Source organism: Penicillium expansum (genome assembly GCF_000769745.1).
Source record: "Penicillium expansum strain MD-8 chromosome Unknown contig275, whole genome shotgun sequence".
In the NCBI taxonomy this organism is placed as follows: Eukaryota; Fungi; Ascomycota; class Eurotiomycetes; order Eurotiales; family Aspergillaceae; genus Penicillium; species Penicillium expansum.
In genome coordinates, this window is record NW_015971416.1 from 24,153 (window position 1) to 48,537 (window position 24,385).

General features: G+C 46.8%; 10 protein-coding genes across 10 annotated transcripts; 5 read left to right on the forward strand and 5 right to left on the reverse strand.

Annotated features, from left to right (window-relative positions):
* Positions 1 to 634: 634 nt before the first annotated feature.
* On the forward strand, positions 635 to 1,980 carry PEX2_082010 (uncharacterized protein; the record flags this gene model as incomplete). The annotated part of the gene is made up of 4 exons (XM_016745471.1): positions 635 to 778; positions 861 to 959; positions 1,036 to 1,619; positions 1,701 to 1,980. The coding sequence occupies 4 exons, from the start codon at positions 635 to 637 to the stop codon at positions 1,978 to 1,980; spliced, it is 1,107 nt and encodes a 368-aa protein (XP_016595284.1).
* Positions 1,981 to 2,252: 272 nt separating this feature from the next.
* On the forward strand, positions 2,253 to 2,587 carry dph3 (CSL family zinc fnger-containing protein; the record flags this gene model as incomplete). Its single annotated transcript, XM_016745472.1, has 2 exons — positions 2,253 to 2,474; positions 2,531 to 2,587. 2 exons carry the CDS (start codon positions 2,253 to 2,255, stop codon positions 2,585 to 2,587), a joined length of 279 nt encoding a protein of 92 aa, XP_016595285.1.
* Positions 2,588 to 3,435: 848 nt separating this feature from the next.
* PEX2_082030 (frataxin family protein) lies at positions 3,436 to 4,227 on the reverse strand (the record flags this gene model as incomplete). The annotated part of the gene is made up of 2 exons (XM_016745473.1): positions 3,436 to 3,711; positions 3,865 to 4,227. The coding sequence occupies 2 exons, from the start codon at positions 4,225 to 4,227 to the stop codon at positions 3,436 to 3,438; spliced, it is 639 nt and encodes a 212-aa protein (XP_016595286.1).
* A 3,751-nt stretch (positions 4,228 to 7,978) lies between these two features.
* Positions 7,979 to 8,776, forward strand: PEX2_082040 (glycoside hydrolase family 128 protein; the record flags this gene model as incomplete). The annotated part of the gene is made up of 1 exon (XM_016745474.1): positions 7,979 to 8,776. The coding sequence occupies one exon, from the start codon at positions 7,979 to 7,981 to the stop codon at positions 8,774 to 8,776; it is 798 nt and encodes a 265-aa protein (XP_016595287.1).
* A 706-nt stretch (positions 8,777 to 9,482) lies between these two features.
* PEX2_082050 (uncharacterized protein) lies at positions 9,483 to 11,060 on the forward strand (the record flags this gene model as incomplete). Its single annotated transcript, XM_016745475.1, has 2 exons — positions 9,483 to 10,446; positions 10,516 to 11,060. 2 exons carry the CDS (start codon positions 9,483 to 9,485, stop codon positions 11,058 to 11,060), a joined length of 1,509 nt encoding a protein of 502 aa, XP_016595288.1.
* A 519-nt stretch (positions 11,061 to 11,579) lies between these two features.
* Positions 11,580 to 13,004, reverse strand: PEX2_082060 (Amino acid transporter, transmembrane; the record flags this gene model as incomplete). The annotated part of the gene is made up of 3 exons (XM_016745476.1): positions 11,580 to 11,612; positions 11,650 to 11,673; positions 11,730 to 13,004. The coding sequence occupies 3 exons, from the start codon at positions 13,002 to 13,004 to the stop codon at positions 11,580 to 11,582; spliced, it is 1,332 nt and encodes a 443-aa protein (XP_016595289.1).
* A 1,529-nt stretch (positions 13,005 to 14,533) lies between these two features.
* On the reverse strand, positions 14,534 to 15,463 carry PEX2_082070 (aromatic alcohol reductase; the record flags this gene model as incomplete). Its single annotated transcript, XM_016745477.1, has 1 exon — positions 14,534 to 15,463. The coding sequence occupies one exon, from the start codon at positions 15,461 to 15,463 to the stop codon at positions 14,534 to 14,536; it is 930 nt and encodes a 309-aa protein (XP_016595290.1).
* Positions 15,464 to 18,267: 2,804 nt separating this feature from the next.
* PEX2_082080 (Monooxygenase, FAD-binding) lies at positions 18,268 to 19,554 on the reverse strand (the record flags this gene model as incomplete). The annotated part of the gene is made up of 1 exon (XM_016745478.1): positions 18,268 to 19,554. One exon carries the CDS (start codon positions 19,552 to 19,554, stop codon positions 18,268 to 18,270), a length of 1,287 nt encoding a protein of 428 aa, XP_016595291.1.
* A 415-nt stretch (positions 19,555 to 19,969) lies between these two features.
* Positions 19,970 to 21,217, reverse strand: PEX2_082090 (fungal specific transcription factor domain-containing protein; the record flags this gene model as incomplete). The annotated part of the gene is made up of 1 exon (XM_016745479.1): positions 19,970 to 21,217. The coding sequence occupies one exon, from the start codon at positions 21,215 to 21,217 to the stop codon at positions 19,970 to 19,972; it is 1,248 nt and encodes a 415-aa protein (XP_016595292.1).
* A 1,461-nt stretch (positions 21,218 to 22,678) lies between these two features.
* On the forward strand, positions 22,679 to 24,307 carry PEX2_082100 (cytochrome P450; the record flags this gene model as incomplete). Its single annotated transcript, XM_016745480.1, has 2 exons — positions 22,679 to 22,989; positions 23,047 to 24,307. 2 exons carry the CDS (start codon positions 22,679 to 22,681, stop codon positions 24,305 to 24,307), a joined length of 1,572 nt encoding a protein of 523 aa, XP_016595293.1.
* Positions 24,308 to 24,385: the final 78 nt, after the last annotated feature.

Consider the following 24,385-nt stretch of genomic DNA (forward strand, 5'->3'; position numbering starts at 1 on the left):
TTCGACTTAATCTCGCTATTTTTTTCCATGCGGGATGGCCCTTCACCCTAACTTGCGTTCTAAGCGTCGTTTTTCCCCAGTGCCTATCTGAACAATTTCTCGCCATATCTTTCTTTTTCAGTCACACCGCTGATCCTGACGGGCTGCTTGCAATGCGCATCCGATCCCCTGTCAGCAACGTCTGTACATACTTTGATTTTGAATACCCCTGCACCCGGCAAGGTTTCTACTGCCACCGACAAACCTTCATGCTCAAGATTGGCCGAACAGGATCTTATTCACTTAACCACTTGAATTTCCCTTCCCCTATGCCTGAGTGTACACTTTTTTCCCGTTTCGTTTCACAGCCAGGATAGGTGGATGGGGTTGCTCTATTTTCCCCGACGACGTTGCTGTTGGAAGAGGTGAACGGAAGCTTTTGGCTTCAACTTGTATGATTACGAAAGAAACGCGGAAATGCAAAATGAATATGTACTTGTAATAGGAAATTATCTAATTTTCATTAGGTATGTAGTTTGAATGTACGAACTATTGTATTATGAACCCTCTCTTTCTCTTATTTTGTCTGTCATTGGTCGTGACGCGTCGGGTCTACTTCGGCGGTGAACTTTCCCAGTTTCTTTGCAACATCAACATGATTCCTCCCTGCGATCCCTCTATTCTTGAGCACAATCCTCAATTCAAACGACTATATGAGAATTTAACAACCTCCCTCCTCAATCCAGATGCCTCCACGCGGGCTCAAAGCGTGAGCCCAGCCCGCACAGCTGTGGTAGAAGTAAGTTGTCAACGCGCTATTGCGCAGCACACACCCAACGGACACAAGCATGAACATGGCCCTGACAACACTCTATCACTAGGAGCTGAGGCAATGCCAGACTGGCAATGCCAAAAAGCGTATCAAAGAGCAAATGCTCCGGCAATTGGCTTTCGCCCCGGACAGCAACCTTCCCGCGGAGGTTAGTACATCCCCCGCTGCAGCCCACCGGCCCACCAAGAGGACAACAGTATCCCTAACGAATCTACCGCATCCAGTGCCACGATAATCTTGCTATAATAACCCTCTACCTAGAGACCCCATCCAGCGCAATCGAACCCACCACCCCAAAGCCAGAAACTGAATACAAGAAACCAGACGAAGCGCTTACTCTCCTAGCACCAGACATCGAAGCCTTCTACACCAACATCCCAGCCTTCATCTTACCTCTCTCCAAAAGCCTCTCATCTGCCGTTCAAGACCTACGCGCTCTATCAGCCCCAAACACGGACCCGGCCACCGCGCCCGACGCAGACGTCTCAGCCCCGCAGCACTCGAATCACAATGCACGCGCCCGAGCGCGTGACCGTCGAGTCCGGACCTCGATGGCGCCAGTTCCATCCCTTTCGTCACAGCTGCAGGCGCGGGTGCGTGCGTTGCGGCACACACAGCTGTCTGAGCTGCGAGTCGCTCGGCGGAAGATGGCTGCTACAGCGGCGGAGGTTGTCGCCGTGCGGGCACGAGTCCTAGAGCGCACTGTTATGATTTTGGAGCGGGCGAAACATGGGGCTTTGGCGCGCGCGACGAAAGCTAAGGCGGAGCATTTGGCTGTTGTCGCTCAGGGCGTGGAGGGGAAATTAGAGTAAGTTGTTTTTGTCTTCCCGGATTTCAAGTCTTGTTGTTATCTTTCTGAGTGGGATTGGTCTTTTAACGATTTGGATAGGGTTACGAAACTGGAGATTGCGGCTACGCTTTATACCCCGGAAACACTTGCTGCTCTTGCTCGGTATAGGCAGCATCTGAGACAGACGAAGGAGCGTTTGCAGCACCGCCGGAAGATGACGATCCAAGAGCTGAGGGCTTATGGCGATGTGGAGATGTCTGACCCGGCTACTGATATCGATGTCGATGAAGGATCTTTTGCGGATATTGCTCGTCGGTATGGGATTCTGGCAAGAGAGATTGAAGAAGTTAAGATGGAAATTGCACGATTAGAGAATTGAGCTACGACTACTTATTTCAGGTAGTACATAGTATAATGAAGATATGGCTTCAACACAAGCAGTGCTAGACCCGTAGATCAGTAAACCCCAGTAGCTTTACCTCTCTCTTGCGGTAAACCTGAGTAAATGCCGCCAAGTCTTAAATCCGGGGATGTCCCTGGCTTAACCCCGCGCATCACATGATCGCGCCAAACTTTTTCTGCCCGAAAGAGTCAACGCTACAAGATCTACTCATTCGCCACATCTCTCCAACATTCTGAGAATCATTCAAAATGGCCGACGACGGACTGAACATCTACGACGAGATCGAGATCGAGGATATGACCTTCGACCCGAATATCCAGATCTATACATACCCTTGCCCATGTGGCGACCGATTCGAGATCGCAATCGACGATCTGCGCGACGGAGAAGAGATCGCCGTGTGTCCGAGTTGCAGTCTGATGATCCGGGTTATCTTCGACTTGGTATGTTTCCCTATCGTCCAACCAGACGTATGTCGCTTTATTTGTTCAGTTGGCTAATTATACGACCTGCGGGGTATTTACAGGCCGATCTTCCTAAAGCCGATGCGCAGAGTACGAGTGGCGTGGCTGTTCAGGCTTGAGCGCGAGATAAAAAGAGACCATGCAAAACACCCTTGAAGGATTCGAGTCAATCCCAGCCCGAGGAGAAGGACTATGCTGCTGATGTCTGGAAGTTGGCTCGCAGTCATTCTCATTATCTTGGTGGATGTGGTTTGAATGATTGGATATCTTGCCATTCCACTGCCAGATGCGACTGCTCGCCTTGAACTGAATAATGCGCCTCGCCGAGTCAGGCGGCTTTGATCCACCAGACATCGCTTGAAACACTGGATCGCGCGACCATGTTCCATGCTCTGCTGCGAATGTTGTCTATGTATATGCATTTTGCCATATTGCCAAGTCACTCGGTGTCTCCGGGGGATATTGGTCTTGGAGCGACTCCCACAGGGCTACCTGCCGTACCTCTCAACATATTCAATGTCGAATCGGGCTCCGTCGACTTTGTCTTGGGTAGGTTTTGCTTCGGACAATATCACTTAGCCAGGCAAAAGACCACTTCACTTATCGGGTTGAAACTGTATTTTGGCTATGTACATGCCGTGTTCATTCAAAAAGAAAGAACAACATTTTGATACACCTGTTCAATTGGCGATGCGATGTTTCCCTTCCTAAGCATTGCTTTCTGGCTACACACAATTACTCTATACCCACCTAGTGAATTTACCTCGAATGATACCCACAAATATGTTCCCAATAATTCGTCCATGTCTCTTCATCTAGTAAATTTATGAGAAGGAACAGCACGCGAAAGATTTCAATGCAACCGCATCATAAAATAGAACAGTATGTAACAACATCCCAAATAAAAACTGGAACGACAAGAATCCTCTTCTTTCTAGGTAATCGATAGCCCAGAAAGACGGTTTAATCACTCAACGATTTCGCTGTAGATATCCTTGGGCAAACGCAAGGTCAACTCGGAGTTCAACAACTCGGTCAGGTTAGACCCATCGCGCAGGTAGATCCACTGCCCACTGACAAAAGGTCGCGAATCCTGCTTCTCATGCATATAATCGCCCTCGACAATCCAGTCGTACCGCTTCGGCCCGGAGATGGGCGAGCTGAGCCAGATCTGCTTGTTGGGTGGTTGCTTGTTGAGCACAAAGGTACCAAGTGCGGGAACGGAGATGTTCAGAACACCAGCCTGGAGAAAAAAATGGCGTTAGTAACTTTTTATGTTCTATATGCCATGCGAACAGAATGTCGTTCGTTGTGTAGGCTGAGAAAGATAGAAAGAAAGAAGATGAAGAACACCGGGCAAAGTATAATATGTAGAAAAGACATAGGAGAAACCTACACTGTACTCAGCCTCAACGTCTGATCCCTCCTCCTGTGCCTTCTCCAGCTCGTTTTGCAGCACGTTGAAATAATGCTCCGCGTACTCATAGTACTCCTCCGGCGACAACGGCGAGGGTTCAGTGATGTGAGTAGCAGCTCCGGCAACAGAACCCGACTGCGGGTTCGGAGCTGGGGGGTCCGCTGACTCTGGGTGAATGCCTTTGCGGATTGCTGGGGAGGACTGGAAAGAGCGGGTGAACTGTGAGGCGGAGCTTGGGCGGATGGCGCAAGCCCGGGGAAGCAGAGTTGATGTGGTGGCTGTTGCGCGGATGGATGGGCGCATGGAGGCGAGCAGAGCTCGAGGGGCTGTGCGAGATAGCATTGTTGTATCAGGTGTTTAAATTGGGGTTCTGGAAGATAGTAATTGAAGGTTGGGGGAGCTGTTCTGATGATGAATGCGGAGAGATGGGATAATTTACATCATCGTTGTTCACCGCCTGCTTCATTTGGTGTGATTACGGGCAGTATTTGTGATTGGATGGAGGTATAGATGAGAGTTGCTCGATGTGGTATTTTATTTATAAAAGTGGACTATATATGTATACTGTCTTGTATAAATATTATGATTTAGTTTGTCGAATACTTGGATTGATATATTGGCATTTGGTTGGTCAGGTTGACGATACACTTGTGCAATAGGCCTGTCACCACCACTGAGACTATAGCATCTAGGAAATTCAAAAAACCAGGAATTGTAGGATATGTTCGAATTTATTTCCCCAATGGCAAAGTAAGTCAACTTTACTTTGGAAGAAATGTGATATTGCAAATAAATTTCATCAAATCTCAGTCCAAGGCTAACCGTGACCACTTCGGCTTCTGCTGATGATCTTGGGCTGATGATTCCCCCATAATTCCAGGATTTCTGCAGTTGGAATTTATATTCTAATTTCTTCATCGTTTGGTAATTGTAGGCTATTGATGAAGCCGCAGTAAAGACCTCCGTGCCGTATGCCGTAAATGCTTACAAAGTACCTACATTTTCGAGTACCTGTGTAGCGACAAGACGAAGGCGACAGGCTGGGGTGAAGCAATGAAAGATTTGGTGGATACTGTCGATGACACGATTGCCTACAGCAACACCGATAGGCAATGCAATGCGCCCAGGCAGCTATAGAGGCAGCTGTCGCTGTAGACACCGGAATGGCCATAACAATGGGCCTGATGCCCATAGGAAGGATACCGGTGAATGATGAAACTGGCAATGCAAAAGATGCCACCGAATATGCATAATTGTCCGAAATCAACAGAGATGATGTGTCAAGAGTGATGCTAGCATAAGACCGATAGCGATATGTCCGGGGCCATTGATGATGAGATCAAGGAGACTTGCGTCCCGCCCTTGCCTCCGTATTTGAGAAACCGAAGGCATGGTGATAGTGGATATCCTATGGTGAATATGCCATAGACTTGTCATATCGATGACAAGCATGCATATCGACAACAAGCATGCATTCCTTGATCCAATGAATGTCATTTATTTGAAGACCTCTTCGTATCAGCAACCATAGCCACCTAACCATGCCATAGACAAACCAGTGTCTCCTGCCCAGTGCGATGAGTGCCTGGCGGCCAAAACCACGCGTTAAAATCTAAAAATGGCCCTGGATAGTTAGGCTGCGCGATCGTTGATTTCGGAGACTAGTCGAAACAGGTAGGAATCCTTGGACGGCAGTTTGAGCAAGAGAATGAATATTGGGCCCCAAGGCCGAGATTAGTAAGTAAGTAGCAATGAACGTCCCGTATATTTTCTATTCATTTCTGGGATTCTGAAATGTGTACGGAGTACAAAGCCAGCATGTCTCCAGCCCTGGAGGTCTGCGCAGTAGGATGACGTGGGCAGAGTGTCGGAACTTTGGAAAGTGGGACCGGGGCCAGAAGCGAGTCTATTGAGGCAAGCCACATTACTTGCCAACGCGGCCAGAACAACCTGAGAATAGTGATATTTTCTTTTTCTTTTCGCGGAGAAAATTATTATTGATAATAATAGTCCGGGAATTAATAGTCCGAGAAAGTGTGTAGCCTTGAATGGTAGCAAATTTAGAGTATTGGTTCACGTTAGTGGGATCACAAAGAGATCGGTAGAATTTAGTTTGTTTCAGATGAGAAGAACCGTAGTCTTGGTCATTTGAATGCTTCGGAACTATGCCCGGGACCTTACTGCAGAGGCGGGAGGTGACTGAAGTCTGATTTCATAGCGACCTTGTGATTCTTGCTAGTGGCAAACTATTAGTCCGGGGGGAGTACAATGAAATCAAAAAAAAGTCAGTACAATGTATAATTGAAAAAAATTCAGAATCTGCTTGGCATGTAAACCTTGTGACATCCACATTCTGCAGGGTTTACTTGTGTACCGACTACGTCCTGACAGCCTATAGGAAAACTAGGAATAAGAGCATTGATCCCCAGTCATTACCCCAAGGGAGACAACTACAACTCAAAAATCACTCAGAGGTGGCACAAAGTACAGAGTAACCAGAACCAAAAATGACAAAATTAGGATACACCTTTGCTGGAGAACAACGGGAGAAGAAAATGGAATGGGGCTCCAATCCAAATACGATGAACCGGAAGAAACACCGGCGTGTAGTCCGGCAAGGCTTGTCATGGCCGTTTTTCGGCAACAGATCGGCAGGGGGGACTGAAGAGGGGTTGGTTTCAGACCGCGCCCCCTCTTTCTTCTAGCCCTAGAACAACGCCCCCAGTCGATCCAGAAGTAAGGAACATACCGGGATACCGGTGAAAGGGAGAGACGGTCTGGATCTTATGTTGCATGTGAAACATGGTGTCGATCGGGGTTTGGTGTCACTATGAGTGGCCGATTCGATCCATAGTACTGTTTTGATGTGGTGGCGCTTTCATAGTCGGTGTGTCATATTACTCAGTTTCAGTTGGCGCCTGCGATTGTGATTGATGTATGAATCGATGCGTGGTATTATTTTCTTGAATCTGAATTATTGAATCTTGCAGTGTTACATCTCACAATCAGACTTTGGAACTAATTTAAATTGATGTAGTGCATTGTTTGGTGTTTTCATTGTGTTCCTAGGGTTCTGTTCAATAACACAGTGATATGATAGGTCATCCAAAGACCCAGAAGACAGTGTATCTACGGTGCGCCTATCAGAGCGGCTGCCCTGACCGGGAGCCAGGGAACCGCGCGGTCGACAGCATGACGAACCATAGGATGATGCAACAAAATCCGTGGTACGTTATTGTCCCCACTATACTCCAATTTATGTCAGTTTTTGTCATTGGGCTTTAAATCCCCCCAAGGTTGTTTCTCGTTGCATGCCTTTGTATCCTGCCAGGGGTAAGCCAATTATTGTTAAGTGAAATTTACAGGCACCAGGAGCAGAGTTCAAGGCATGTATTCCCCCGTTACTTCAAGTCAATGTCAAAATTCGATGTAACGAACCCCATTATGGTCCAGGCTATAGTGGAGTGGTCTAGCTATCTTGGCTGTGGAGTTAGACCAGATGCGAACGTTTTTGATACCGAAGAACTGAAAGAATTAGTGTCAATTAGCGCCTTGGAGAGTAATTCTCATTGTTAAATGTAAGAAATGTAAGAAAAGACGCTCGGTTCAAGCCAATCACCATGGTTCCAATTCCTGTCAACGGCCCATGGAGTCCATTCAGATCCATCCCTGGTCTCCCCCGCGCCAATGATATTCTGCATACGTTTGATCTGGCCAGAGAGGCATGGGTATGAGGTAGAACCCGCCTCCTCGGCCGTCGGACATCCAATAGCCACTTCCTATCTGCACTCCACCGTGAAGAAATGGAACATCTTCCAGCCAGCGAGTTAGGCTGGTAGGTTTGGCACACTGATGCCCTGGGGGATTTAAAACCTTCCGTCTCCCTCGATCTTTGTTCCTCTTTTCTCTCTCCAACCACCCAACTTTCCTTCATTTATTTTCTGGTCTTCTAGTCCTGTGCCGTGCACGGTCTGAGCCTCACTTTCCTTCAAGTCTACATTCCTTTCCACAAGGTCGAGAACAGGTTTCTCTCTTTCCCTCCTTTTTTTTTTACAAGTCCACTCCTTTGTGACTTATCTTTCAACTATTCAAAATGGTCTCTTTCACCAAGCTTTTCACTGCCGGCCTCGTCGCCACCTCGGCTATGGCCGCCCCCATGCAGGCCAAGCGCACTACCTCTGGTAAGCGCGGTGCTGCCTACAACGATATCACCACCGTGTCTGCTCTGACCAGTGGTGGCACCGTCTCGTGGGCCTACAACTGGGCCGGCTCCCTCTCTGGTTCTCTCCCCTCAGACATCGAATTCGTTCCCATGCTCTGGGGCACCAATTTCTTTGGTGCCTGGGTGACCGCCATCGAGACCGCTTTGTCCAGCGGCAGTAGCTACATTCTGGGATTCAACGAGCCCGACATGGCTTCCCAGGCTAACATGAGCCCCGCGGATGCTGCCAGCTACTACCAGACCTACATCACCCCGTATTCCGGCCAGGCGAAGCTGATTTCCCCCGCCGTAACCTCCTCCACCGAGACCGGACTCGGTCTCGACTGGTTCGAGTCTTTCATCGGTAGCTGCAGCAGCTGTGGTATCTCCGGCCTCGCCGTTCACTGGTACGGTGACAATGCCGACGATTTCAAGACCTTCGTCACCAAGGCCGTCAACACTGCTTCCCAGTACAGTCTGTCCGAGGTCTGGATCACCGAGTTTGCTCTCAACGCTGATGTCAACGGCTCTGCGGACCCCGCTACTACTGCTGCTTTCCTTGACGAGGTTCTCCCTTGGTTGGATGCGCAGACTGGTGTCACTCGCTACTCTTACTTCATGTGCGCTGAGAACTACTTGCTCTCTGGCAGCACTCTCAACGCGGCTGGCCAAGCTTACGTCTCTGCGTAAGACTGTGCTTGACATGTTAAACAACAAATTAAACAATGAATCACCAAAATAAGAGGAGGAGGGGGTTTACAAGCAATTTACATTTATTCTATGGGTTCTGCTGGCGATTGGTCGCCTTGTCATTTAAGAATTTTCTGTTTATATTTTCTAGGAGTTAACGCAAATATCCACCATGCCATTTTTTTTTATCCATTTGAACCCATTCTTTGTGTAAGAGAAAATGGTCTGTAATATAAATTCTAGAATATTGATTAAGTTTAATACATGATCAAATCTCGCCATGTACGTTAGAATGAGGTGGCGGGTTGGCGATGGCCACAATGGCATTCATGGCCCGCCACAATACCTGACTGCCAGACAGATCCAACAATGCGACAATATTCAGTCTAAAGGTCTCATTATTTATCTAATAACAAAGTTGAAACTCGAAATCTCGCTTTGATACAGTCCATTATTGGATTCTAATTTCGTGTCTACCACCGTATCCTGTTCTTTGTTCCTTTGTGTCTCTTTTAAGTATCAACAATGGGCATTGAAATATCGAGAGTCAAGGCCACAATGTGTAATAGTTCATCTTCAGTCACAAAGAGCCTTTCGAGTATTAATGGAGGACAGGTTCCTCTCATGACCTTCGATTTTCTAACCATTCAAGCACTCAAGCATCCAAGCATTCAAAACATACGAAGTATCATTTCTCAAAGCAAACATGTCTGTGCCACAGCCACCCCCGATCAAGAATTGGCCGCACACCTTCGACAATAAATATGTGTTCAAGCGTCTTGGCATAGCAGAACGCCCCGACGACCAACAGGCTGTCCAAGATTTAGCACAAGAGGTCTTTGATGTTGCGGCGATTGAGGCTGATAAAGACGGCAGACCCGTCGACAGGCTTTTCCGATCAATTAATTCACGCAATAAAATTCTATACGAGTGGCGCAGGCGACTACCGAGGCTACCAGCTGCTGTTAGCAATCACGTCACGGATAGCGAGCTTCTCACTGGGGCACTGTATAAATACTTAAATTGTGTCCAAGATGATTTGGTAAAGGATTTTGACAGACGGCAGAATCAACCATCACAGCCGCAACTAGCATACAAAACGGTACAGGAACCAGCACAGCAGAAAAAAGCACAGCAGGAAACACCCGAAACCACAAAGCACGCAGAGGAACCAGAAAGGTCAGTACAAAACCAACCAGAACAACAGAAGAAATTTGACTATACTCGGCCCTACATAGTGCCCAATGGCGACGTCCAGATTATCCGAGCAGATCACCCAGATATGCCAATTGCAATCAGGATGAGTGACTTTTTAAATGATCAAGAAAACCCGCAGAATATATGCCCGAATGGGGATTGGGTCAACATCGCTAACATTAGATTCGAGATGTTCAGAGAAAACCTCGCCCAAGAAGGCTTTCTGCAAGGTGGGGACACAATCTGGCTGCACCATCTCTCTTTAGACCAAATCAATACCGCGCTTATTGCTAACCCACAGGCTGGCGAGGTACGACTAGCCTCCTTCAATCTTGCATCTACACTTTTGCGAACTATCCGTGAGCATTGGCCTAGACTTCGAAATCCCTCCCCTGATCCCTTTGTAGGTGACAAACGCTCACCATTACCCAGACCAAATATGACTATTATCATCCGGTCCAAGGTTGTAAGAGGTAAGATCTCCTTATTGATCTAATTTGATTGCTGAAAGACAGAATACTAACATTCCTCTTCTTATACAGGTGGCGCCCTCCCTGCTAACCAGCCAGGAATAGCTCGTCCCACCGAAAAGATGGGTGGCAACAAGATCACTCCTAACCGCCATGTTGAACAGGTGGCCAGATATGCGGCCGTGAGACACTCCAAGACCAAGCGAAAGAGGGCAGAGGCGGAAGCTGCATCGGGAGCCGAAGGAGAACCCGAGGCTGCGCCAGCGGCTCAGAGAAGAAGGCTAGAAGCAGCACCTGGAACTGCCACTGTTCCCGCTGCTGGCATTGCCCCTGGTCCTGGTACTGTTCCCGCTATACGACAACCCCAGGAAGTGACTGCCGATGATACTGCTATGAGAGCGCTTTTAGGTCCTGAAGTCTTTGAAGAATTGAGAAGTGCGCGCGAAGAGAATGCCGAGCAACAACCCCAGGGAGGGGATGACGATGATTCTGGCTTTCTTGGGCTTTTGGATGTTGCAAGCTTTAACGAATCGGGAGTTGTGGGTGACGATAGCGCCGCCTTACAAGCCTTCTTTGAGGGTAACGAATGGGTCGGAGAACCGATGGAGGAGGATTGAAAGAAGGAATGAGGACAAGAGGTAAGAATAGTAAATGAGGTAATACCGACAGACCTTAGTAATATTGTGTTTCTCTAATGTTATGCTATGCGAATATTGTATTCAGTTATGTCTAAAGTGCCATTTTCTGACGCTGCCCAGCAACAAAACTCAAGAAGGTACTTCTTCCCCCTTGTAAGAGCTAATAACCCAAAAATCCCTGGACCGCATTATAACTTAACTCCAAATCCATCTCAAAGTCTTGCACTATAGACTATGGTCCTGTAGATGGTGAACTGTATCTCAAAAGTCACATTTTCTTTTCATGATTGCTTCTAAATCGAGCCCGCTTCCAATGACTTTAGAGTCGTATTCTATTTTCATTTTCGTTCTAAATATAGTAGATCCTGGGACTGAAAGAAAATAAAACAGAAAGATATTGCAGGAGTTGTACTGAAGCGAACGACAGTGATGGTTCTTTGCGGAGTCGAATTTTTATATAAGCAGAAGCGCAGAGCTGAGTCCCTTGAGAGACTATAGTTACTGGGAAGGCAGAAAGACAATCACACGTTTCTGCGATAATTCAAGCGCAGGTGAATGGCTTACTTACTGACCCCGACTCAAATTTGTTAACCTATGAAGCATCGAGTCAGCAATCTTCCCGGAAGCATAAGAGGAAAAAGGGCTTACCAGTTCGGCGATGCTAGCATAGGTGCCGCATCCGAAAATAATCATGCCCACTAGGAATACCACACCATTCAAAATCGCAGGCTTCAAATTGTGCTTTTCATACCATGCCCCCTCTTTTAGAAGCATATACCACATGATTGGTGGGATATAGAAAGACAGTCCAGAGACGAACAGGGAAGAAATGATAGAGAGCAATTCGGAAAAGATGGGAATGGCCTCAGCGATGATCCAAGCTAGGATGGTAACAACAAACACAAGACTAAGCCATGTGCTCCAACCCCTAGCAGAGTTGACGAAGCGAACGACCGAGTCCCGGTATATCTTTCCGTGGATGTATCGACAAACAACTGTTGTATTGATAGACCCCGAAATGAAGATGACTGGAAGCGCTATGCCGAAGACAACCCTTGAGATGACCGGGCCCGCGGACAGCAATGCAGGTGATTGAACGTCCTGCCCGACAAAGGCATAGATGATTGACCCTGTCAGGGTGTAGATAACAATTTGGATCCCTCCTAGCCACCAAAGCGTTTTGACATAATCCTCGGGGGTATGCATATCTTCCATGAACGAAGGCAGACATCCAGCAAAGGAATACGCAAAAACAATATTATTGGTGGCTACGATAGCCGCGGAGAAAGTAAGACCAGGCTTCGGCCAAGCAGACCACGGTGAGTGACCGACAGAAAAGTCACCCGAACCATTCGAGCTCTGAATTCCAGTCGCGATCATCGTTACCCCAATGGCTATGACGATCGACGCGAAGTCAATGTAGCCCAGTATCGCAATCTCAGCAAATGACGGAGGAATAGCAAGCAACATCAGGATTGCAGCAGATGCAACGCTAAAGATGATCGAGCATGAGCTGCTTTGAGTGATATTCTGGAATGCAATCGCACCAGTCAAGCAGTGCGACCCAATCACGAAGACAAGAAGAGCAACAAAGCTGCCCACGAAGAGTTTTGATCCCAAATTCCCCAGCAGCAGTCGGCCGACATCTGCATAATGACCAACTTGTGGATACCGCAGTTTGACTTCGCCGATGTTATAGCCCGCGTAGATTGCAACGAAGCCAAGTCCAACAGTTAGGATCACGCCTGCGACCATGCCGAGGGCGGCGAATGCGGATGGCAGGCCTAGACTTCCCAGGGCAATCGCCTCGACTATCGAAATGACAGTGAGTCGTTTCCAGCCTAAACGGCGGAATCGGGCATTTCCTTCTAAGATCGCTTGTAACTCAGGGTCCTGATCCTTAGGGAGAGCTTCGCTGGCCATTGTGTGGAGATTTTGTGGGAAGTTTATCGATGAATTGGCGAGCTGTATACCAGACTGGTATAGATGTAAGTGCAGCTTGGCAAACGCAAGTTTAACGAAGAAAAGGAAAAATCAAAACCAAGAAGAAAGGCGGATCAGATAAGATCAAAAGAGTTAAAATCGACCGATGGTCGGACCTACGGAGTGGAGTAACCCCTCAGCAACATGACACTCTGCGGAATAATCCGTACCCTGATGGCCTTATGAAGACTGTCTAGATGTGGAGCACAGTGGAGTCAGTCAGCATGATGTGTATCAATCATATGGATTGAGATATAGGAGAGACTGCTGATTCGCAAGATTCCTGGCGCTAGGTTCGGTTAAACTATATTCTGCAGGAAGAAAAGTAGGCCGTGTCGGGGCAAGCCGCAAGAACAATGAGACACTGGCATCCGCTAGGCTTATACAGGATAAGCACCTGAACTTCCAAGACTGCTAATGAAAATTTCAAGGTCCCAACTCCCGAAGGGTGTACGTAATCGTTTCAGCTCGTGAAGAAGGTCGTTTATAGGTTAGATGATTTTTTCTTCAGGTTATATTGGGTTCTACCACCCTCAAGCCTGATGCCCGTTTGTTAAGCTTTCTTCTTGTCTCCAGCTTGTGTGTTCATGGAGCCATCTTCTCGAGATGGGCGATCGGAGACAGAACCATGTTGTCCTCCGATTCGGCATAGTGAAAGACTAACACTTGATCCAAAGTCGGTATATCGGCAATAATGGATACCAAATCCGATAATTGGAAGCACGGGGAATCGAGGGGCACATAGTACATATAAACGAAGCCTTGGAGGCCTGCTTTAAGTTCTAAGATTCCAAGATTTCCGACCTCGGGAGGGTCCAAGGGTCAGAAATTGGGCTAGCCTAGATAGGCATAGTGGGTTGTCACTGGCGGCGTGAGGCCAGGACTATGAGCAAATAAGGGAAATCACCGTTACAGGAACCCATTCTAAGCATTCAATTTCACCAGATAGGAAATGATCCCGTGGTGTATACAATCACTTGAATCTCGAACACACTAGAGAAACTTGTGCAGTCAGGGGTTCTCAGAACAAAAAGATTCACTACGGTAGTACTTCGCCAAGATCTTGTTTAGAGATGTATGTTCAAGGATTCTGAGCAACCAAAGACATTACCGGAGAGATTTCTCCTAATTTCATAAAATGATGTGGTTTGAAGGAATATTGGTTGTTTTTGTTTGCTTCTGTAGACCGGAGGGTTTATATGTAAGATGAACTTCAGATTCATCGAAAATCAATCTGAATTCTATACGGAATGTGGTTCATGAATGAAACTCTATAGTTTACTTGGTCGAGTCTCAATTTACAACGATATACATTCTTAGACAATGGTAGTAGATACAAAAGATTCAAAAGGCCAACCAGATCACCCGCCCGAAGTGGTCTTGAACAAAACCTCTGAGAGTGGCTGTCTCCAATCGAGCTCGAGGTACCTAAAGATCCACTGGATCAAAGAGGAAACCCAAGGGCCAACTCAGACCGCCTGACCGAAATGCTCTTGAGCAAAATCTCTGAGAGAAGCTGTCTTCAAGTGAGCTTGAGGCACCCAAAGACCCGCCGGGTCAAAAAGGAAACCCTTACCCCCAGCAAAAACACTACGACAGATGGTCCCCACAGATAGCTCCGCCTGCAAATCATCCTGAGCTTCCTTTTGAGTGAAGAGCTTTCGCGTGAACTTCTGTCCAGTAACCTCCTCCATCGCGTTCGCCACATCGCGATAGGAAACGATGTCTCCAGCAACATAGACTGCCCCATTCACAAAGACAGCATCTCGCTCTGGACCGAGGACAATCTCCGCCGTGAACTTCCCAATATCCTTTGTTATGGTTACAACAAATTGATTATCCCAGTTTCCACTGCCATAGACAACCTTGTTTTCCACATCTACCAAACCTGAAACCGGAGGAAAGATGACGCTGGTGAAGAATCCCGTCGCAAGTGTCAGCCACCGGGTGGTGCTCTGGGACCGAAGCAATTCTTTCCCATCCAACTGCTCGTCGAACATACCCGACTCCCGTCCGATAGCCTCGTAGTCCATGCCGAACTGCCATGGAATGTAGTACGGCACTTGCGCAGCAATAATGGCCTTGGAGATCTTGATTTGAAGGCCGCTTTGTGCCATGTATCCGGTGCAACAGATGACGACTTCGAATCCCTTGAAGATCGAGGCGAGTTTCTCCTCAGAGTCAACAGCAAGGTCGCTAGGGGTAAACGTGATTCCCAGTTTGCGGAAGCCCTCAATGCGTTCCGCTTTGCTCGCCTCTTGAGAGTTGATGGAGCTCTCCCGAAGTAGGACTGAGATGGTTGTATCGGGTTGTCTGCGAGGGTGGTGGGCGAGGGCTTGCAGAATAAACGTGCCCAGCTCGCCAGCTCCGATGACGAGGATGCTGCCAGGGGTTCTCATGTTGGAACAATGGAGAAGTATTGAAAGGTGCAATGTAATAACGTATTCCACTACCGAGTGGGCCACCACTACCGAGTGGGCCACCTATCCAAAACGCGTCAATTAATTTAACCCCTTCTTCTTCAACCACCCACCATACCACCAATTCGCTCTCAACGCTCTAGAAATTTAATAGAGCAAGAGGGTAGGATCTTACTAGCTATCCAGGCTTTTAAGAATCAAGAAATCTCTTCAATTCGTGAAGTGGCGCGCCGTTTCGAAGTCCCCCGCTCTACCTTACAACGCCGCCTCGCTGGTGATACCTTTCGTCCTAAAACACGCGCCAATAGTCATATATTAATAGAACTCGAGGAGAAATCTCTTCAAAAATAGATACTCTCTATAGATTCTCGTAGAGGGGCCCCCCGGCACTCTATAGTACGAGAAATGGCGGATCTTCTTCTTCAAAAGCGTGGAACTACCCTGGTTCCTTCGGTCGGCGAAAACTAGGTTACAAAATTCGTATAATATTATCCTCTCCTCTCCTCCTGATTCTTAAAACGGTATAACTACAAGCGTGCGAAATGTAAGGACCTAAAAATCATTTAAGGGTAGTTTAATCTAGTTTAAAAGATAATCTTTTAATTTAGAATCGATCCTGATAATATCTATAACTTTGATAAGACTGGTTTCGCTATAGGAGTGATTTTAACTATAAAGGTTATTATAAGAAGTGATTTACCTAGTTAAAGAGGAGTTTTATAACCTAGAAATTATAAATAGGTGATTATAATTAAGTATACGAATACTTTAGGTTAGGCCCTCCTTCTATATATGATTTTTAAAGGTAAAGTCTTTCTTAAATTATAGTTTAAAGGCCTTCTGGAGAACTAATATTTCGAAGTAAGCCCTAACAGCTAGACCTCTGATAAAATTAGACTCTGTTAGCTAGAAAAGCTCTTTATTCCTAGTACTTCTTCGCGTATAAAGGGGGGGTATCGGCTTCTAGTACTTAACAGCCACAGAAGTCATTTAACACTTAAATTTGATAAAATTTATAAGTAAAATAAGGTAATACTAATCTATATACTAGTATATTTATCTTATCTTTTATAACCTCTGGATATTAGCTGTTTTGCGGTATTAAAACGATTATATAGTCGGATAGTTGAAACTAAAATGCGGAATAGGATTAACTATATCGACAAGCTTGACTTCCTCGAAGTATACCCCCTCGTACGAATTGAAGCCTTTAAATCGGAGACTATTAAAAATAGCTTCAGAGCAGCCGGTTTAGTCCCCTTTTTACCGGAGAGAGTGATTTTAAAGCTTAATATTCGGCTTCGAACTCTAACCCCCCTAGCTAGCCGGGGTAGTGAATTAAGCCGGAATTTTACACCAAAAACCCCTTTTACAGAGAAAGATCTATGTCGTCAGGCTTCATCAATCAAAGCTTTACTTCGTACAAGATCTCGAAGCCTGCCTAGCCCGTCAGATCGTACATTAAACCAGCTTGTGAAAGGCTTCCGTCTTACAATACAAGGTGCTATCTTACTCGCCAAAGAAAACAAGGAATTACGCGCCGCTAACGAGAAGCAGAAGTAAAAGCGTACTCGATCTCGAAGGTAGATACCCGCCGAAGAAGGCCTTTCAGTTCAAGAAGCCTCTACATTAATTATACAGTAACAGGAAGCAACTAAAGCACCTCTCCCCGGCCCCGGCATACCTAGAGAATTGGCTATTCAGCCACGTACGCGCCCCCCCCGGGGGTGTGGAATATGTAGATTGCCAGGGCATAGAAGAGAAACATATCCAGATAGACCACTTAGTTAGTTCAATTAATTTAATGGCGTAATGGTTGAGATAAATGTATTTAAAATTGGTAGGTTAGATGGGGTGGCCCACTCGGTAGTGGTGGCCCACTCGGTAGTGGAATACGTTAATGAGAGAGGTTATAGCTTAGTTCTTCTATTGGGTTATGCGGTGGTTTTATACTGATGTTGATTGTCAATCAACCTCCTTTAGTTTGTTAATCAACCTAGAGATTGTCAATCAGCCTGTATAGTCTCAATGCCAAGACCTCGGGAGGTGACACGGATAGATTTCTCCCCGACTCGGAGACATAATTTTGTGTCTCAAATGCTCTTTAAGTTGCCGCTAAAACAACCTTGATAGTCTACGCCAATGGTGTCGAATCAAGTTAAACCAATTAATGAATACTTTTCTTATTTTCTATTACAACATACATAATTACCAGAGGTGAATAATTATGCCATGTACTTGACTCAGTTATGTACGTCAGAATAACTGGAACATAGGTATCAGCACTAAACCTTACGATATTTTAAACATTTCAATAAAAATAATAAAAATACGAAGATAAGGAATTCTTTACTAATAAAGCTAGAAAATTGCTGGCACCTGTGGACACATAGTGTAGTGGATGCTATTTAGCTACTCTCGTACTTGAATATTAATATTTATGCAGTAGAGAACGTGCATTACACCTCTCTCGTTGGCTGGAAGTATAAATTTGGCAATAGAGTACATTAACAGACAGGATGTAATCTACCTTCTAAGTTGGTGTTCATACTAGGGAACTATATACACATACCTACTTTAGTGGTTAGAGATAAAACATCCTTACTCAATAGATATATCTCCCTGACGTGTGCCGTGATGAATTTATGCTCCAAAGATAAGTTGAACCATTTTCATAAAAATGTGCATAAAGCAAAGAAGTATTCTTATGCTAACAGAGTAAAATAAGACACGTAGGTATAACACCTACGGAGTCGCACAGTTGGTCTTCTCACACCTGACTTCTAATCCCGGAGCAACTCTTCATATGTCGGAAGTTTCCAGTCCTTGACAGGATTCGCAGAAAATTTGCTGAGCAGATCCAATCTCAAAAAGGAAGCAATTCCCATAAGATGGTTCATGAGAGCAACACCGAACGCCGTGGCCGAAATCCTATCCCAAAGCCCCCCGTCATCGGAAACACCTTCCTGAACCTGGCTGATAAAAGGGCGAAACTTCTGTTCATACGCCTGAAGCGCAGTCATAAGAGCGTCTGGGGTATCATTCCCTTCCACGAAATGCTTCTCAGAAGGTCCACCACAGTGCCGCCCAATCTCCCCAGCCAGAACATAGGCACCAACAATCCCAGAAGTGGTACCCATTCCTGTCATTGCTGACGGACAATAAGCAGCATCCCCGGCGAGCGTGACCCGACCGCGAGACCAACAATCTAACTTGACCAGACCTAAACGCTCACAGTAGAAGTTGTCGGCATCTTCGAGAGATTTCAATATCTCATCCGTTTTCCACCCCGCTCCTTGAAGCATCTCCTTCAATGCCTCCTTTTGCTCTGCAACATCACCCTGCAAACGCTTCTTGAGCTGCTCTGAATTCGTCTGGCCGCCGATATATGCTTGGATCTCGTGCACATTGTGCCTTCGGGTCATAATAACGCGCCTTCCGGGTGCCGTGTATGTTGTAGCGACATATCCTTCCCCGTCCTTGATTGGTTGTGGGAGGGTGAAATATCCGACATAGAGACCGTTGAGTGGATGGAATGCATCGGGGGCCTCGCTCCCGAGCATAATCTTTCGAGTACGCGACCCTTGGCCATCGGCACCAATCACGAGGTCGAAACGGTCTTCGGTGGCATTTGTGAATCGAACGTTGATCGCTTTTTCCTTCTCGTTTTCCTCGAAGCTCTCAATTGATGTGCCGAAGATGTAGTTGGCCCGACTTTTGGTCACATCATAGATGATTTGACACAGATCGCCTCTCATAATCTCGAAGTTGGTACTAAAACCCAAATTGACACTTGAATCATTTGATGGGAAAAAGGCCACCCGTCTACCCGCTTGATTCACCATTTGCATGCCCTGCTCTGGGATTGAATGTGCCTTAAAGGCCTGTTCGAGGCCCATGCGCTTCATGACTTCGACTCCGTGGCTGCGTAGATCAATCTGGAGCCCTGAAGTTCGAAGGAAAGGAGAACGCTCGATGATTGTGACATTGTGACCTAGCTTCGAGAGCCAAAAGGCCAGGGAATTGCCGGTGATGCCAGCGCCGCTGATGAGGATCTTCATTGGTGCCATGGTATTTCAATATATGGGTGGTCGGTTTATATGAAACGGAAAGGCAAGTTGGTTTCGGAAAAGGGGATTGATGTTGGCTCCGAGGAGTTTAAATAGTGAGCTCGGATATTATACGAGTGTATAAAATTTGAGACCGATTATCTCCGCCCCGTGTTAAGACCGCTGCTTCAGCCGATGGAAGTTAGAAAACTTCAGTAATAGCTCAGAGAAGTCTATTTACCTGTGAAGCACAGCGGTAATACTAGTATAATTGTGACCAGGTACTTATTTAGTAGGTTCTTTCTCAATGCTACTGAGTTCAGATCATAGGGCAAAACCAACAAAGTTATATATATTACAGTTATATATATTACAAGGCCTTTTAGACGAACTATATACATAAATCAAACCCCAAAATGAGTCTTGTGCGAAAGTATCAAGGAAACCCAGCATCTGGCAAGAGAAAGTCCCAGTCCAAGTCCAACTCATATCCCAAATCAGGACCTTCGGACCCATCATCAAGACTTGACCCAGACGTAATTCCAGCATTGTTGGGTAGTCCCAAAGACGAAGAGTTTGCCCGAGCTAATAAAAGCCCATGGCAGAATTCGAGGCTGTCTTTCGCACTCTGTGCGATGGCTAATTCGCAATCGGTACCCGTTTGCACCGCTCCGACCTTTGCCAAGATCATGCTAAGGAACATATGACCCTTGATATTTGTCTCTCCGTGGCGAATCCTCTCAGAAGAGAGACTAATCATGTCATTGACAGACCGCTTGAGAAACATAATATAACCGGAGTTACGGTGCAACGTTCCGTTAATGTATTGGGCTTCGAGCTGGGCTAAGAGCTCAATGGCAATGACAGTCATCGCGCACCATATACCCTCTCTGAATAGCCCTCCACCATTGACCATTAGCTCGAAGAAGCCTTCATCTAGTTCAGGTGACATGATAGTCATGGCCGTTTCTAGGCTGACCTTCAACGAGAAGGCAAATAATGGGTTTGTGCGGGCCTTGTTTGTAAAGTGACAATGCAGAGGTATCATGAATCGACGCACAAGGTAGTCAAGTAAGTTTCGGTGAAATGGCGTGATCTTGGAACTTTGGTTCTCCTTCATGAAACTGTGGTATGCGCGAGACGCATTGTTGAGTTCTGAACTTAAGGCAAGGACATCCAGATAAGAAATTTTTGTGTTTAAACTGGTAAGGAGATGAAGTATACGAAGGCGGACTGGCAATGAGTCAAGTAGTAAGACTTGGAATGAGGTATCGGTGTGAGTGCCTTTGGGATGAGGCTGGACTACCGTGGTAGTTTCATCAATCTCATCGTCGTTGATGTTCGAAGGGGCCTCCGTGTCAGACTCGGGGATGCTGGCTGGCATGGCCGAATCCAAAGACGACTGCGCCGTCATTTCAATAATTGTAGCCCATAGCCTCCTTCGAATTTCGGCCTGCAGCACAGATATCCCAGAGAGATGCTTGGGATCTCGGTGTAGGTTTATTTGCATGGCTTTGTGAACGAGAGATCCCATGGAGGTCCACACAAGATCAGCGCCGATCGAGAAAAGTTGCCGAGCTAGGATTGTGAGGCAGTCGATTTGCAGCGCGGAAACACTCAGTCGGTCTTTTTCTAGTGGCCCAGAAAGCCATGCTTGAGCAGCATATACCCACCGATGGACCATTGTTCGGAAACCGATATCTAAATTTTCCTGTTTGTGCAGGCTTGAACCTATCCCGATCACGAGAAGAACTTTAAGGCGTAGCTCATTGGGCGCATTATGCGGATCGTTCCAATATCTCTGATACTCACCCCAAAAGGAAGGTATATGAAGTATGCGGTGTGTTGACTCGAAGGATTGCAGATACAAGGTTACCATCATATCTGATAGCTCGCGAGATGGAGGTTTAGGGCCAAGCTGGGGATTCGATATTGATCTGCTGGGCCGCCAGGTCTTGATGCCTCTCGCTGTGTGTTTGCATTTTTGAAGAAGATCATCGACTTGAAGAAGTAGGGCTTTGGTTTCAGTGCCTTTGAATGTTTCTCCTTTACCTTTTCCAGTAGCCTCAGTATAAAATGTCAGAAAAGGCTCAAACTTGCGATATAATTAGTGGAATGATTTAAGGTGTAGGTTAATGCAGACCCTACCTCTTTAGCTGTGCCCATCCATAAACTCCATCGCATGACCCTAGTCTTTGTGAAAATCCACTGAAGATCTTCTGGTTGGGACGGGCGGCCAAATATTTCCCGACCGGTGTCGGATAGGCCATGCACAGACTTTTGTGCCGAAGACTGTTCTAGGCTCTGGACCCTTCGTAAAAGATCTTCAATAGTTGATTCTGAGTTTTGTGCTCGCCTTGGCTGTTCATTATCCATTTGATTTGGGAAAATTGAACCATAATGTGGCATTTCTGTTGGTGTTGGTGTCCCTGTCGCAATGGTGTCTAGTGGTTGGCCATGATCTCTAGATGATGGGAGGTCATCTCTGGATGGTTGAACATGTGACGATGGTGAAGGTGCGAGAGTACCCAGTGTTGAGTGTCTTGAGGTACTTTCTCGAGACTGCAGGGGGGACCCAGGTTGATCGCCGTAAAGCTTGTAGGTACATCGTGTCTGAACGGCGACACAACGCGTGCAAGGGTCATTTCGGTCGCAACGAATTTTGCGACGGCGGCACTCAATGCAAGAGCGAGCTGGCCTTCGGCGTCGACGGGGTTGAGACTCCATGGGGAACTTGTTTGGAAGTGTTTTGATAGAAAGAATGTCCGTGAGATCGGAGAATTCGGTAATTGAAAATGCCGCGTTACGGCCGCTTATCCCCGTCGACCGTCGACCGTCGACCATCGACCATCGACCATCGACCATCGAGAACAACATTGGAATAATTGACCAATGAGCTGTACTTGAATTCTGTTGTCTTTTATTGTTATCAAAAGTCTTGCGGGGTTAATGATCTGCAGGTCCTTTGGTCCTTGTGCATCGATGCTGCATATCGGTCTCTCGTCTCCGACGGTGTTGCTTGTACTCCGTCGGACGGATAGTGAACATGTGAAATGTTGAGCACAACTGGTTTCATTTAAAAGAGAGAAAAATAATGCAATGATCTATAGTTCATCAATTTATTCAACTTTGATTGATTTATTAAATGGCTCTTCTATCCCTTTTGCTCTCGCCATGGGCTATGGCCGCGGCCATCCCCGTATGGTTCGCGCTCTACTACATATACCCCTATTTAGTTTCATACGAGCACTTAAGTCAAGTCCCGGGTCCTTTTGTCGCCAAATTCAGCAACATATGGGTCGGATTAAGTGCCAAACATGGCCAGAAATATGCGGCAGTCGACGCGGCCCATCGAAAACACGGTAAAGTCGTCCGTATTGGATTCAACCACGTGTCTATCGCCGATGAACGGGCATTGAATATTGTTTATGGGCATGGAAATGGGTTTCTCAAGGAGTAAGTCATCTTTCTAAGCTGTATCAATATTTACTAGTGTTAACGAAAGGTGTCTAGTCACTATTATGAAGCATTTGTGGCGCGAACCCCGGGGATGTTCAATGTTCGCGACCGCGCCGAACATACACGCAAGCGGAAAATTATATCCCATGCCTTCTCTCCCAGGTCAGTCGCTGAGTTTGAGCCGTTTATGGCGGAAAACCTACAGCGATGGATAACCCAGCTGGACCGGATCGCGGCTTCTCAGCCACAACATAATGGGAAGGAATTTGCTCGATACAACGCAATGCCCTGGTTCAGCTACCTTGCTTTTGACATAATCGGAGATCTGGCATTTGGATCACCGTTTGGGATGGTAAATAAGGGCAAAGACGAGACTGAGACGCAGCTCGTAACTGGAGGACCCATTTCATACACCCCGGCAGTCGACGTGTTGAATAGAAGAGGCGAGGTCTCTTCAACATTGGGCCTTCTCCCAGCACTGCGTCCTTGGGCTCGGTACCTTCCCGACCCATTTTTCACTAAGGGAGTAGCGGCTGTGGAGAACCTGACAGGAATTGCTGTCGCCGCTGTCGCGTCACGACTGGATGCTGCAGAGAAGGGAATGGTCGACTCGCGTAACGATATTCTTTCGCGCTTGCTACAGGCTAAAGATGCCAATGGAAGGCCGATGGAGCGAGATGAGCTCATAGCAGAGGCTCTGACGCAGCTTATCGCTGGCTCTGACACAATATCCAACACGGCCTGCGGGATCTTTTACTGGATACTGCATGGAGAACGCAGTGCGCCAGGCACAATAATTCCCCGACTCCAAGAGGAGTTGGACCAAGTAATTGACCCGGAATCGAAGATTGCATCTTATTCTGAAATCAAAGATCTCCCATTCCTTCGACGATGCATCGATGAAGCAATGCGATTGCATTCTACCTCTGCTATTGGTCTGCCACGTTTGGTCGCCGATAATAGCCTCGGTGTCGATTTTGATGGCTTCCACTTCCCCCCTGGAACAGTACTTTCAGTTCCCTCGTATACTATTCATCATATGAAGGATATTTGGGGAGACGATGTCGAAGAATTCAAGCCTGACCGCTGGTTGAACCTGACTACCCGACAGAAAACTGCTTTCAACCCATTCTCATATGGGCCTCGGGCATGTGTCGGACAGAACGTCGCCATTATGGAGCTGCAGCTGATTATTGGAACTTTGTTCCATCGATATGAGTTCGCCTTGTACCAGCCAATCATGGAGTCACACGAAGGGTTCTCGAAGAAGCCTAAGGAGTGCCAAGCAGGTCTTAGACTGAGAGAGTGCAATTGATGTCCCGGATTTTTAAATTTGTATATGGAACTGATAGGAGTAAATGGATTATATTCACAATGGGAGGGAGCATGTCAA